Genomic DNA, 16,503 nt, shown 5'->3' with positions numbered 1-16,503 from the left:
CATACATGTACTACAATATTGAAAACCTAACTTTACTTGTTTGAAAAATACACTAAAATATTGGTGTCACAGGAACTGCTGAGTATATTTTGAGTGAAGCGGCATGGGTTGAGTCCAGTGTTTTTTTAGTGGGTTGTCGATCTGAATTACGGAATTACCGACCACAGCCTGTAAACAAAATATGGCGCTGTATATGCTCAAGCAGTTTGTTTACACGGTGATACTTCACTCGAACACGTGAGCACATAAGAACGGCAACTTGGTAAGCTAACATGAGGGAGGGATGCCTAAAGAAAACAAAGCAATCTTTGCAAGGCTTTCGTTCTACATCGCACGTCATGTCGCTCATTGTGACGCAAAAGATATGACGTCTAAGTCGTATATAGAAAAGACACGAGGGTGAGATTTTATTAATCATCCAATATCATTCTTCCAACTTTTTCAATTTGTAGACAGTAATTAGCAGTATCTTCAGTGTAAAAAGTACTGCTAACAGCTTCAGTAGCAGAGCCATTAGTGATGTCATTTGATTGTGACGTCATGGTAACCAGTGGCGTCACAACGGTCTGCAAAGCATTGTAATGTAATTTCATTGCAGCGATATCTACAATGTAGATACCGCTTGATCTAATCCAAGCGATATCTCCTGTGGGAGCCAGTTTTGGATGATAAATTCTCTTTGTAGATTTCTGTCGTGTTTTCTGCACGAAATGCACATCCTTTGAATATTGTGGTAACCGTATCTGTGCATTGTTTAACCTGCAATTGTAAGTATAATTATTCAAATATGCCTACCGACTTTGACTGAAAAAAGTACTATTCTATGAATAAAAGCTTCCGCTGTGATGCGGCCGTAAAACCAACTGTTTCAATCAGAGGGGTTTATTGTGGCTTAATAGCCTCTGATTGACCAATCACAATCAGCTGCAAATGGTGGGTGGAATGTCTCCCCCGTGTCCCCCACTCTCATGAACTTTTATCTCTTCCCTAAACTAAACAGACCTAGGTATCAAAGTCAAAAGAGATAATATGGAAAAAATAAGGTGTGAATGTTTCTGTTTCTGAACGTTTTCCTGTGTGCCGCTTCACATGTTTCGATTTACTTTTTATATCGCTGACATTACATAGAAACAAGAATCAGTGTGACAGGGATGACGGGGGGTGAAGTGTAGGGACGAAGCCTGCAGCAACAAGGTTGTAATAAGGCGTTTTGATGACAGTGTGCTGTAACAGTTGATAATATTGTGCATATTTATAATGTGCCAAATCCACAAACTAGAGCATGTTCAAAGGGCAACATTGTTACCCCGATCAGTGGATCAGTGTGCACCCGATTTTCATTCTCAGCTCCCTGGGGAGTATATAACCCATCCTGCCTGTTAGGCGCTAGAAGGTTAACAGTCATATTACCATCTCATCTTATCGGGTACCCATTAACTGCTGAACAGATGGGGAACAGAGGCATGCGCTTCAGTGTCAGAGAAACACTCAGGAGTCAAACTGCCGAACCCGTCGACCACCCAACTACTATCCGCGGCCAACGTCACTTCACGTGGATGTTACCTGTGCGCTGTAGACAGGGCCACGTGCAACCACAATGTGTTGTTACTGTTTGTAAGAATATTCCATTATCAAACGACGACAGTAGTAAAAAAAGTACTATGAATGGAACAGAAGTTTTCTTTCAAGTTGTTCCTCGTACGCCAGTCGTCTGACACTACTGGACAGAATGCCTCAATGGACATCTACTGTTCTTGGACATACTATAAGTAACAAAGGAAGTGAGCAACTTTGAAGCATTCTTTACGCCCAGAATGACAAGACAAGGCAGAGAAGACGTGAGAGGTGGCGGTTATTGTCCCCTTAACATTCCTTGTGTCAGTTCGTTTTTCAGTTCTAGAATGAACCATAAGCTAACATCCCCAACCAGCAAACCTCACACACATATATCACCTATTGCGGTAGAGTACCATAATTTGTTGAGACAGTTGAAGCAAGATGATATCACAAGCTTTATTTGTGAGGACGGACTGTCACTGTTTCTCGCACCGCACAGTCAGATGGTAGCAGGGTGTAAAGGCTACCACGCTTGGCCGATGCTTTTAAAATAAAACAACGAGAGCCCTTTTAAACAACACATTAAGTAAAGTGGCTGGCTGGCGATTAAGGTCCAAGTAGGAGTAAGATGATGTTATAGACTCAGTACTGTGTGTACTTTGTGTATATATTTCGATTTATTGTGTCTCACTTAATTACCATGTAAAATCTATTGTGTAAACAACGAAAGAGATTAACCAGTCTAAACAGATTCCATTCTAAACCAGTTGCATTAAAGGAAGGCATAAATCAATCTGCGAAAATGGCGTAAAATGAATAAACGTCTCAAATGATTTGCATATGTGTGTGCCACAGACCAGTCATGATGTAGATGGTATGTATTGTTTCAGGATAAGAACGAACGTGCATTCCTGATTGAAGTTCAAGACAGACCTCCCACAACAACTACCGCATCAACTCCCAAACCATCTCCCAAACCACTTGTGATTGGAGGGAATAGTTCTACTGTCTACAGGGTGACCTGCAATCCCGATAAAGACGGAGATCCGGTAAATGTAACAATGAAGCCTGGAGTGAGGTGAGTTATAAGATAGCGAGGGAAATCGGCTGTACACTTGTTGTTGCTCATTCGCCTTTTGTTATATCCATATAAGCTGCAGAACACATGTCTGCGTGCCACAAACACTCCAGATTTACATTTCACGAAACAACTTCAAAATAGGTCCAGGGCCGGCACACGATCTGTTGTCGAAACGTCCATATTTGCACATTCAATAGCTTAACTTATTAGTATTATTGATCAATCACTCGTGAGGTGAGGTGAGGTGAGGTGAGGTGAGGTGAGGTATAATGGGGTTTAACGACGCGTTCATGCGCGTGCGTGCGTGTGTGTGCTAGTGCTAGTCCGGACTTACGCCGGTCTTACAGTGCTATCCCAATGAGATATCCAACTCAGACACTCCGAGTCCTTGTTTTATCTCCCCAATGCCGATCGCCGAGCAGGTTCACAACCAGTACCATCTTTTAGCCTCTTAAGGTATGACGTAGCCGGGGATCGAACCACCGACCTTCCGCTGACAGATTTTAGAGAGCACCTGTAGAGTGAAATATCACATGTCTTCCTACTATAAACTTTAACAATGTAAACAATTTCCGGTATCACCGACATGTGATTTTACAGAAGATATTTGACATAAATCTATCACAACGCTCACATCAGGGAGAGGACAATCTATGTTAGAACAATCCCCTTTCACTTCTTGTGAAGAAATATGTTTGAATCAAATCACCGGCCACTAGTCGGCCTGTTGTTGGCCCTGTGTCCCTCGGCAGAGTGAAATACCAGCAGTGTACACCTGACTTCCACTCACTCAGTATGACATCTCTTTGAAAAGTTACAATTTTCCAGTTTTATCACAGCGTGTCAACTTATGTTGGAGGAATTCGGTGAAACCCACAAGCCCGGGTATGGTGCTGACAAACCTAGAAACATTATCAGGGCGAACCGGGATTCGAACCACGATCACAGGTGTCTGGCGTGCCTAAGGGACGCAACTCTGCAAGGCGAATTGCACGCCTTAGGCGACTTGGTCATCTGTGCCCCCTTTTGTAAACGACCACGAAGCATGGCTTCAGCCTGTATAAGTCCTGTGCCAAAATTCGCAATGTCAGCCCGAAGAGATGCATGTCTCAGACATTTACCACTTCGGTGAAACCCACAAACACGGTATGGTGCTGACAAACCTAGAAACATAATCACAGGTTTCTGGCATACCAAAGGGGCACAACTCATAAGGTTGATAATAAACTTGTTGGACGTTACCTGCTGGATGAAGTTCTCACTGCCTTTGCTTATGACAATTAGCACAAAGAATTGTATTGATGGACACATAGTGCGTTTGTTGTATTGCGTACTCACCACGTATAACCCACAGTAAGAGGCTATCATTCCAATCCTAGGTTTGTTTGTTGAATTTAAGTCTGATGCCTGTGTTGCAATAATGCACACGACGTACATATCAAGTATTCTGTAGGGAGGCGAAGTCAAGGCTTTTAGTTTTGAGATAATTCTTAACGATATTTTGATGAAATTTTTATTAGATACAGATGTTATATATCACGCTGCACACATGCATAATCTCATTTCAGTGTCAAGGCAAATGCCTCAGAGCTGGTGCTGCCCGACCTCCAGATAGGCACCTTTGCCAAATCTATGACCGCAACTCCTGATATGACAACAAAGCTACCCTCATTTACCTTGGCCAGTGAAGTGCAGCTAGTTATTTACAATGATCACAGTAAGTCAAGCGTGTGGGTGAGTTAAAAGTTAACGTCATCACGGCAACAACTTAGCCATAATTGTCTTTGTGTAGACAGTTTTCACCGGAAAAGTCAATGTCACACATTTTATCATTTAACTAGAAAGATCAAAAGTAAAACATGTCTAACATGGCTAGGTGATTGATGCAAAGAATGATAGTTGGTGCAATTCCACAACGTCAAGCAAACTATCAACGAATTCATGAAGTTCATTAAAACGTACTTGAGTGTCTTGACTATCATGACATCGTGGTTTCCAAGAGCTGCTCTTCCTACCATATCAACATATCTAAATGTTCAAGAGACATGTGTTAGTGACTGAAGACCCTAAAGAATAGGAAAAGAGCGTTCACAATGTTTACGTGTATGTTGTTGAATATATGACAACACTGTTAAGTAGAATAGAGTAGCCGGTATCTGTATGTTTTTAGTATTGTACCATATAACTGAGTTCCCAGTATGTGTCTTCGTTAACTGTGCAGCCACCACCTGGAACTATCCTTCTGAAATTGTGACGTCCTTGTAGGTTATGAGGCCCCTCCTGCAATGGCATGTAGAGGTCGTGTTCAGTAGCGGGGAGTTGTATACTTGGGGAACCTTGAAAAGAGACAGAAATCGTGACAACAGTGTGTTGACGTGATTCCGTTTATTAATGGTGCGTGTCCTCCATATATACTCCTTAACCCCGGAACACTGTATGTCATCAAGTGCCAGGATCACCGTTTCCATAATTTAGAATTTAGAATTAAGCTAAATAAATCAAATTTATTTTATAACAATAATTTCTTATAGCACGGTAACACTTCTTATGAGGGTTGGCCTGCTTTAACTTGTGCTATAGTGTTATCTCTCTTGCCATGTGATGAACCTTGATAAGAGACTTAATGTTAACCAAAGACGGTTTAGATTTATACTGGAAATGGTTCTCAAAGAGAGGAGAAAGGTCCCTATTGATAAAACAATTTTGTTCTTGGTTTAACTGAATTGAATAGATTGAAAGTATGTGTTTTTAGTAAATATAAAATAGGGTGTTTTTAGCGGATACTCATCTCCCTCAACGTGCAGGGTGATGTCCTCTAGACTCCGAAATAGAGCATTCTATTGTATGGGGACCCGGTGTTCGATTCATCACAATTTAATACAATATGTGAAGCCCATTTTCTGATGTCCCCCGCCGTTATATTGCTGGAATACTGCTAAAAGCGGCGTAAAACCATACTCACTCACTGTTATTGTTACATGAATTTACAAAATCAGCCGTAAACAAGACTGAGCAAAAACATCTCAATTTGGAGAAGAGTCACGTGGTGATACAAATAACAGTGACGAGTCTGACATTCCTTTATAAGTTATAAATCAGTTTTAAATGGCTATTTTTTTAATACAAAAGAGGGCTGTGCAAGTTGTTCAAGACGTCAAAGGGAGAGTGTGGTATATGTCAGATCAAACTAAGATGAAATAAACCACATGCGCAGGAGTAAACAAAGATACACACAGTAATGCTGGTTGCTTTTGTGCATGACGTCACAGTCTTCGTACTGCTCAGGTTAAGAAATATCACGGTGATAAAATAAGGTTCAAAGTTAGACAGAAATGTGTTTCCAATGACTAAAATCAACCATTTTTAAAATTAGTAAGTTTCTGACACGATGCCATATTAAACGAGAGCAGAGAGTTCTTCCAATCTTAGAATCATTTCCAGTGTTTTTGAAATGGTGACAAATTCTCACCGTTCTCCTTTTAATAAGGAGCAAATCATTATATATATATTATATATATATATATATATACTTCTGGAGATTTTGTTAACCTTTTGTTATAATGTTGGTTGGTTTGTTGTTTTACGCCGCAGTCAGCAATATTCCAGCTATATGACGGCGGTCTGTAAATATTCGAGTCTGGACCAGACAATCCAGTGATTCATATCATGAGCATCGATCCAAGCAATTGGGATCGATGACCTGCATCAAACCAAGTCAGCGAGCCTGACCACCCGATCCCGTTAGTCGCCTTTTACGACAAGCATAGTCGCCTTTTACGGCAGGAATGGGTTGCTGAAGACCTATTCTATTCCGGATCTTCACGGGACTTTTGTTGTAACGATTTGTTTTCCAAATCCACAGTCTTTGCTCCTCTTTATGATTGGATACATTGTTTAAATAAATGAATTTTTCATTCGAGCTAATCGATATCATGTACTTGAGATACGTGCATACATGTATTATTTGTTCAACAGGAGGAGGCAGAATGTCCTACATGCTGATCCCGTCCAAGTGCGTGGCCCACCCGGAGAATAAGCCGACCGTGACGCTAACATTGTTGAATGACGATAGGAAAAAGTACATACACAGTTACCCTTAAGTTAAACCAGCGTCTCAAAATGAAACAAATACATTTGTCAGTCAGTCGCTTTCCGTTTCCATCTAAAGCTATTAAAGCTACTAAAGCTACTTTGTAATATCGAATTTTAAAATTCTTACACTGAACAAAAATACAGTTCACCATAAGATTAGTTTCTGAATTCGTTCACAACGTCATCACACTGATCTGAAAAAAGAGAAGTTTTAATCTTCTCATTGACTTATATAATCGAATTATAGAAAATAACATTAGAATTATATAACTTAAAAGAACTTGCAATCAAATTATGTGTATAAAAGTACTGACAAACAACTAAACAACTAAACATCTACCTTATTTTGTCAAAGCACTTCTCGAATTACGGTAATCTGATTATATACTAACTGCATGTATTTATGACACAGCTGTACCTATGAAAACACACTGATGAGCACCTTCACCGTAACAAACACCACGGAGAACGACCTGGCCTATGCTACCCTGTACCCCTTCATCTTTGAACGCTACCCTGACTTGCCCGTTGTGCTTGAGTGCACGGTGTACATCTGTCCGAAGGATGATAAAGTTGATGGTGTACGAACCGGTTACTGCGAGAAACAGGTAAGTCAACCTTTACTACATTGTATATTAATAAAGTTACTGTAACTAACGAAATAAAACTATAGTGATAAAATGGACACATACAGCAGTAAGACAAAGTCACTGTCAATAACAGAACTATGTTTATACAGTGTCTCGCTGGAGCAGCTTATATATTGGGTTGATAATTAACCCTGTGGGCATTCCAGGTCATAGCATCTTCCCGAGGCAAGGGAGATAACTGACTATAAAAGTCCAGTTTCCACGAATGTCATATTATTCATGTCTTGTGTTACAACTTCATACAAAACAGATGTGTTACAACTGGTTAAAGGTCTCTGTTGGAACTGCATTTCGGCACGCGGCAACACAATATACCCCAGACACATGTGTCTTTTTTATAATAGTTTTATTTAATCAAAACATGTATGCTCTTTCTTAATAAGGTGAGACTTACACTTTCAAGTGCTTTATTTGATAAATATATTTTGTTTGACAAGTGTTTTCAATCACAATGCACATCTGGACCATGTCAAATTATGTCAACATCTCTCAGTGAGGTATTGAACACACGTGCCGTTACGGCGGAGTGACGGGAGTTTGTCCGATATTGTCAAAGTGGGCGTGGCTTAGGCTGTGGAGGCGGGGCGTGGTGGGTCAGTGTATTGGGATGGTGTCTTATTTCCGGACGAGAAGCAGTTTGAACCTGTTACTGGTGGATGCGTGCTTATTCCCGTAGAGGTGATATACTGACTCCAATTTGCATCCTGGAGATGTGCTGGTATGGTGGGAGTTTCGGTGAATTAATCCCTGGCAACAAATATCCTAGGACAGGGGTTGGAAGTCCGGGGTTAGAAAAAGCCCTGTAGGGCATCCTCTAAAACCATTAGAATAGGTAGCTCCATTAGCGGATGTCTCAACGCGCGTGAGCAGAAAACTGTGATTAGTATACGTTAGTAGTCATCTGTGTAGATTATGTGTACAATTTCAACTTTAGTCAATAGAGAAGCGATCAGGGGTGTTTGGTAGTTTTTACCAGAGTCGCGAAGCATTTCGGTTGGTTTCTTTGCCATAGCCGCACTCAGCAATCGGCGATCGGCGGTCTGTAAATACCCGAGTTTGGACCAGACAATCCAGTTATTTACATCACGAACATCGATCTACGCAACTAGGGTACAATGATCAACCAAGTAATGGAGCCTGACCACCCGATCCCGTTAGTCGTGGAAGGGGTGGTTGGTTGGTTGGTTGGTTTCTTGTTTAACGCCGCGCTCAGCAATATTCCAGCTATATGACGGCGGTCTGTAAATAATCGAGTCTGGACCAGACAATCCAGTAATTGATATCATGAGCATTGATCCTAGCAATTGGGATCGATGACATGCATCAACCAAGTCAGCGAGCCTGACCACCCGATCCCGTTAGTCGCCATTTACGACAAGTATAGTCACCTTTTACCGCAAGCATGGGTTGCTGAAGACCTATTCTACCCCGGAATCTTCACGGGGAAGGGGCGTTAGTTGTAGTAGTAGTACTAGTGGTAGTGTTGTTAGTGGTAGGGGTGGTCGTTGTAGTAGTAGTAGTAGTAGTAGTAGTAGTAGTGGTAGTAGTAGTAGTAGTAGTAGTAGTCCTTTAAACCGATTTAACTTCACTCAGTGCAAAAATCCCTTCAAAGGTTGCAGACCTGTATAGATGACGTGAAGAACTGGATGCTGACAAATTTTCTCAAATTAAACTGTGACAAAACTGAAGTTCTCTTTATGTGCAACAATGCCATCAGAAACGGAGTGAGCTATCCTAGTCTCGACATCGGAGGCAATAGGATCGTTCCAGGCAAAGAAGTTCGTAACCTGGTTGTGATTTTCAACTCATCACTATCTATGGCTTCTCACGTGGATAACATCTGCAAGCGAGCATATCTGAACATCAGGAATATTGGACAGATTCGCCAGTGTATAAATCCAAAAACAGCTGCTTCTCTAGTTCACGCATGTGTTCTATCACATCTAGATTTCTGTAATAGACTACTTATCGGCCTTCCTCATAACCTTTTGACTAAACTTCAAAGAGTTCAAAACTGTGCTGCCAGGCTTGTTACTAAATCCAAAAAGTTTGACCATATCACACCGATTCTACGGAACCTACACTGGCTCAAAATCAATGAGAGAATCCAGTATAAAGTGTTGCTGATTGTGTTCAATGCGAGACACAATCAACAACCAACTTATATCAGCGAGCTTCTTGAAGAGTACGTGCCTGGAGATCTCTCAGATCAAGCTGCCAGTCCCTACTCTCTGTGCCTAGTGTTAGAACGGCGGCTTTTGGAGGTCGGAGTTTCGCCAAAGTTGCCCCTGAGCTATGGAATAGGCTGCGATTGGATATCAGCAACATTGACAGTCCTACTTTGTTCCGATCAAGACTAAAAACCTATCTTTTCACCAAATCTTTTTTGGAGTATTGAGGCTTTGTGTTTTCCTAGCTTTGTAATGTCTCTTTTTTGTGTAGACTCAAATGAAGCGCTTTTGAGCAGTTGTTCGAACTGGATACCAGCGCTATATAAATCTGTAGTTATTATTATTATTAGTGGTAGGGGTGGTAGTAGTTTTTTTGGTGTTGTTTTTTCTTTGTTTTGTTTGTTGTTTAATGCCGCAATCAGCTACATGACGGCGGTCTGTAAATAATCGAGTCTGGACAGACGATCCAGTTATTGACATCAAGAGCATCGATCCAGGCAATTGGAATACCAAAACATGAATCAACCAAGTCAGCGAGCCTGACCACCCGATCCCGTTTCTCACCTCTTACGACACGCATAATCGCTTTTTTACGGCAAGCATGGGTTGCTGAAGACCTATTCTATCCCGGATCATCACGGGTCAGTAGTAGTAGTGGTAGTAGTAGTAGTAGTAGTAGTAGTACTGGTAGGGATGGTAGTAGTAGTAGTACATTAACATGTTTTACAATTAGTTACAACTGTTAACGGTGGCTTCTGTATTAGACTCACAGCGCTGCATTTACATTGATGAAACATTGACTAATTCACAATTGTCTTAGGCTGTGTGCTATATTCACGTAAACTGGTTTTATATTATAGGAAAGTATGTAACTGTTGTGGTGTCTTATCATTTTGGTGTATATGCCTGCCCGTTATTTTAAGCATTTCACAAACAACGCCTGGATTGAATGTAAACACGAGGATGTAGAGGTCAATGCATGTTAAGAAGATGCGTTGGAATGATGTGTTGGAGATGATGCTTTCATGATACATATATACACACACGAGTTTGAGAACTCCATGAAGTTACTGCCAATCAGCCGCAAGGATAAGACACGCTGGTCCTATATTAATAAAAGCGACAAAACCCTTTTCATATCCACCAGAAATCTCTGCCAAAAGCAGAGTCGAGTGTACGATTCCGACTATATCATGAGAATGTGTGTATGAATCACCATGAAATAGTGATGATACAAGGTGGCCGAGAAAAGGTGAATGTATACTGCCCCATCGGTGGCACCCGCCACAAACGCATGCAATTGTTCTCCGAATACCGTACTGGCTCCTACGTTCCGTACACTTTGATGTATCCTCGATAGCTGGCAATGCTTTCATGCAGCGTCGGTTGAAATGTGGTATTCCCCAGCTTAGACTAACATCTTGTCTCTGAAATGAGTGAGTGATTGAGTGAGTGAGTATGGTTTGACGCCGCTTTTAGCAATATTCCAGCAATATCACGGCGGGGGACACCAGAATTGGGCTTCACACATTGTACCCATGTCGGGAATCGAACCCGGGTCTTCGGCGTGACGAGCGAACGCTTTAACCAGTCTCTGAAATGAGCATATCGTACAGAAAAAACAGTAACTGTTGTTCAGTTATCTTAATAAAAATATAATAAAAGGGAGCCCAGTGACTCTCTTCATCCTGATACTGCAGTAATCTAGACTTGCCAAACATTATAGACTTGCATGTGCTGTATTCGATATAAATACTCTTCAAAAAAAGAAACTTGACACTGACTTTCAAAATGTAATATAATGCGATTGTTTCAAAATAGGACACAGAAAACATAATTGAAACACTGTTTGAAGATCAATGTACACAATTTTCAAAACATTCTCGTGTCACCTAGACAGACACACGAACAAGATACAGTTAATGTCACAGGGGTACAGAAAATGTCAGTATCGGTTGTGCCCACCACGTGCATCAATCACCGCTTGACACCGACGACCCATAGATGCAATCAAGTTGTCAATAACACGCTGTTTGATGTGCTGCCATTCATGCTGAAGTGCATCAAGAAGCGCCGGGAGTGTTTGGGGCGGTTGTTTCCTTCTGCGAACGCGTCGATCCAACTCGTCCCACAGATGCTCAATCGGGGACAAATCTGGTGACCGGGCTGGCCAAGGTAATGTCTGGATATTGTTGTACTGTAAGAAGTCCTGACAAACACGTGCAATATGCGGTCGAGCGTTGTCCTGCTGGAACTTTCCGCCATGAACGTTGACGTGAGGAAGAACGTAAGGCTGTAGGATCAAGTCTCTGTAACGCACACCTGTCAATGCACCTGCCACATGCACGAGAGGCGTCCTACCACCGTGATGAATTCCGGCCCATACCATGACACTCCCGCCGCCAAATGGGACAACCTGCGGCACACAGTTGGGTGCGTAACGTTCGCCCCGACGTCTGTAGACACGTGCGCGCCAATCAGCATGTGTCAGTAGGAAACGGGACTCGTCAGTAAACAGTACATTTCTCCACCTTGCACGTGCCCATGTAACCCTCTGTTGGCACCAAAGCAGACGGTCCACCAGATGACGTGGGGTCAATACATGACGTCGAACAGGTCTTCGTGCAAAAAGTCCAGCCTCCCTCAGTCTATAGCGTACCGTTTGATCTGATATTCTGCGTACCCCAGGGATCTGTGTGAGTTGTAGACGTTGCTGTGGTAGTGCGGTCTCGGAGGTGTCGCAGCCGGATGTAGCGATCTTGTGCTTTAGGTTGTCACCCTTGGTCTTCCTGACCTTGGTCTGTCGTCAACTCTGTTGGTGTTGTTGTATCGGGTCCACAGTGCGGAGATTGTCTGTCTGGATACGCCAAAGTGCCTGGCCACTTCTTGCTGAGTTGCTCCAGCTTGTAATCTCCCAATGACGTTGTTCCGTTGAGCTGCATTCAGTCTTGGCATTCTGTCACCGCCTCTACTGTCGTTATAAGGACTGTATGAACAGCCGTTGATGTGGATATTTATACCCATTCAGCAGGGGGGGGGGGGGGGGGGGGGGGGGTTGCATGCCTAAATGCAGGATCCTGTGCTGCACGTTTTTTACAGACGGTTGCGTTTGGATGAAGCTGTAAAATTGATCCCCAAACGCTACGTTTATGTGCTTTGCATGTGGTTTCGCGAATTATAGTCACATCATCTTTCTGTTTGACTTATTTGGTTCTCATTTAATGTAATTAGTTTAGATATTTGGCAAAAAGTGGTTTAACATCTATGTCAAGTTTCTTTTTTTGAAGAGTATATTTGTATCAGGGTCTGTAAGACAGACTGTCCCCAGCTCTATTTTCAGCTATCACGTGTATTTTTTTTTATTTTATATAAATATAGGGGCGGTGGGGTAGCTTACTGGTTAAAGCGTTCGCTCGTCACGCCGAAGACCCGGGTTCGATTCCCCACATGGGTACAATGTGTGAAGCCCAGTCTGGTGTCCCCCGCAATGATTTTGCTGGAATATTGCTAAAAGCGGAGTAAAACCATACTCACTCACTCATGTCCTAAAATGTCACGCGAGATTTCCCGTTTTAAAGATAAATATATACTAAGGGGGACTCAAAATAAACTGTGCTTCATATAAGGTTCTATAAAAAAATTTGAAATTAGATTGTGCATCTTTCAATATATATTCATGAAGACATCTTGACTTTAAGATCACGATTCACAATTTGCACTTGCATGTTGCACAATTTGGATGTTTGCGTGTTTGTTGGGAGCATGACCCTCACATACGTGATTTATTAATGTGAATAGCACACAATGATTGTTTAGCTATCCGGTGCTTATAAAAATATGTTTGTGTAACCGTACATAACGCTTACTCAATGCTAGGACTGCTAGTCTACACGCCGTGGGTATGCTGCAAACAGGAATGGCACAAAACGGAGTTGCCAGATGTTTTAACGTTCGTCGAAACACAACATTATCTCTTTGGAGAAGTTATTTACAGCATGATAACACTCATGACCAGCCACGGGCCGGTCGCCTGCGAGTGACGTTATGTCAACAAGACAACCGTATTCGGTTGGTGCATCTACGGAATCGATATCAAACTGACAAATTAAAAGCTCGGACGACATCCGGACCCGACGTCCAGCGATACGCCCAATTCTGTTTCCATGTAGGTCAGGCACGTCTAGCTTAGTGTAGACAGCATCAATGGGTTTTGTCAATGAATTTGTTATGATAAAACATTGATCAGACAAATGACCGAATATCATATTGTTATTTCGATAACATAACATTTTGCACCACTTAACGTGAAGCACAGTTACATTTTTCCGTAAGTATAGATACAAGTAAAGTATTTTCGGTACACTTGATATATGCTGTCATCAAAAGATGTGCGCTGTTTTTATATAGTCGGAGACATTCTACGTCAACTGCGTATTAAGTTGTCACTGTTGATAGTTTCATAGGTGAAAGTTATGGCAACAAGGATATAACAAATTGAACATCACGTGGTCAATGAGATCATTCACTCCATTTTGAAGAAATACTATCTTGAAACTGTCAATGTCACAACCACATTATCTATGTCCAGCGTTACTTACACCCAATAGAACATGTTACTCCGAAACAACAATGTTTATATAAAAATAAACACGTTTCACTTTCTTTATAATCTTAAGGCATTGGATTCCGGGGCAAACAGATGTAGTAAACTGGACCCGACATCTGGCTACAAGAAGAGGAGGCGGAGAGATGTAGGAGTCGGTGACGGTGGAGTGACGAGGGCGACCCTAAGGACCACGTTCACCGTTCAGGAACCTTTGATGGCTGGCGGTCTGTATAAAACATTTTGGTTCGTCTGTCCACAAACTGAACCGAATGAACTGTCAATTACGTTTTCTGCCTTACCTAAATTGTATTTTATTCACCAAAACCGTATCAGAGCTGGAATATGGTTCATCTGATTGGATAAATTCTCTTGAGTATAATTGTATGCTGCACCAATGCCACGTCGTCTATTCTGACGTGAAGTATCCTCTAGTCAGTGACTGTTGTTTTATTGTGCGGTCAATATGATTTCACCAATACCTCACAGTGGCCTGTATGCAGTAATCTGGGTCAATCACGAGTATCGATGACAGACTAAGAACAAGGTAGCACATTGTGACGTGATCCTCATTTTAGCTCACCTGACTGAAAGTCAAGTAAGCTTATTGTATGGCATGTTTGTCCGCCGTGCGTCGTGCGGCCTCAACATCTTCTCCTCGTGAACTACAGGACCAAAGTTTTTCGCGATATTTATATTTTGACCTTGACTTGACGTTTGCACTTCATCCAGACTAAAAGCGGTAGCTTCTAATGACCATTTTGTTTGGTTAGTAGGGAGTCTCAATACATGTGTTCCACTTTTGAAGTTTGACCTTGTTCCTAAATTATCTCAAAACGCATTTCTTGGCACTGTAAACGTAATCCACGCGGAAACTACAGGATCAAGGAGGTGGGCTGAAACTTCACACACTCGTTTCTACCAATACAATGATGACATTCCGAATTTGTTCAAGAGGTTCGAATCTGTCATTATAACCGCTTCGTCATCCATGTTAAAGCTATTTAATAGCTTATATATCGAGGTGAGCTACTGTGCCGTGGCACTGTTTCTCTCAGTTTCACATTGTATATTTGTGACCAACCATGAGAATAGGGACCATATAGGTGAAAAATCACATTTTGACTTTTCATTATAATTTAAAACTACAGCATCTTTGGAACACAAAAATACAATTCACCAGCTTCAATTCATATCTATTATAGAGATACATGACATCAAACATTTGGACTCATTTTTGGACTGCGACGTGTAACTGTTATGTGATAACTGCAGTTTTTAAACATAATGTCTTTTGAATTGAAAGTAGACATATATGCTGAAAGGTATTGAAATCAAGTATTTATTACATTACGAACTAACGAGAGAAGAATAAGATATCTTTGTACAGTCCGCTCACATGGTGATCTTCACTCAAGTAAGTTGACGTCAAACGTCTTATGACGTCATAGCACAAATGTACCCCAGCACCAATAAGGTCCCTTTTCTCCTGGTGGGTCACATTTATTGTTGGCAGTATCCAGGGTGTAGATGAAACGTGTTTATTATCTTTTTAGCGTCAAGGTGCTCCAAGGGGATCTGGGCTCTGGTCGCACTGATGTACCTGTTCAAGTGAAGTACACGTGTCTGTGTCCTGTCTATCTATAGGCCGGGGCAGTGGCTAGATAGTATCCCAATAATCAGCAGTCGAATGTACAGGGAATCAAATTACCTGCATGTATACACTTGATGTCGTCTACTTATCATCATAGAGATTTTTTGATTGTCATTTATTTTTTGTATTTAAATGAAAGTTAATTGTGTTTTTGCCTTTTTGCCTCTGATGATATGTCTGATACGTGCCTGTTTTTCCTTGAACTAGAAGCGTGTGCATGCCATGATTATAATGAATGATTGAAATGGTCGTTTAATTACATGCAGACAGACCAATTATTACATCTAAATCATTATGCAATTAACTACCAATGTATAGCATAAAACTTAAATATCTAATATGTCATCAATAAACGGTATCTATATTGCTGATAATAATCGAACTATCTTCCTTCTCTATCTGTGTGTTCTTTTGTATTTGACTTTACGAAGAATATTAAGGAAAACATTATGTAAATCACAGTTACATTCATGTGTTATGCATTGACAACTCTTCAACACAGTTACATTCATGTGTTATCCATTGACAACTCTTCAACACAGTTACATTCATGTGTTATGCATTGACAAGTCTTCAACACAGTTACATTCATGTGTTGTGCATTGACAACTCTTCAACACAGTTACATCCATGTGTTGTGCATTGACAACTCTTCAACACAGTTACATTCATGTGTTGTGTATTGACAACTCTTC

At 41.3% G+C, this 16,503-nt stretch overlaps 1 protein-coding gene across 1 annotated transcript in view; it reads left to right on the top strand.

Moving 5' to 3' along the window:
* LOC124125313 (zonadhesin-like) overlaps positions 1-16,187 on the top strand; it is a 345,476-nt gene extending 329,289 nt beyond the window's left edge. The window contains exons 74-77 of the mRNA XM_048398317.1: positions 6,614-6,716; positions 7,143-7,338; positions 14,228-14,381; positions 15,711-16,187. Coding sequence (XP_048254274.1) covers positions 6,614-6,716; positions 7,143-7,338; positions 14,228-14,381; positions 15,711-15,769 — 512 coding nt within the window. The 3' untranslated portion in view covers positions 15,770-16,187. The remainder of the gene's footprint in view (positions 1-6,613; positions 6,717-7,142; positions 7,339-14,227; positions 14,382-15,710) is intronic.
* The last annotated feature ends 316 nt before the right edge of the window (positions 16,188-16,503 follow it).

Source organism: Haliotis rufescens, unplaced genomic scaffold, assembly GCF_023055435.1.
Source record: "Haliotis rufescens isolate VD_foot unplaced genomic scaffold, xgHalRufe1.0.p SCAF_18, whole genome shotgun sequence".
Lineage (NCBI taxonomy): Eukaryota > Metazoa > Mollusca > Gastropoda > Lepetellida > Haliotidae > Haliotis > Haliotis rufescens.
Note: the sequence above shows the minus strand (reverse complement) of the source record. Positions and strands in the feature narration are given on the sequence as shown.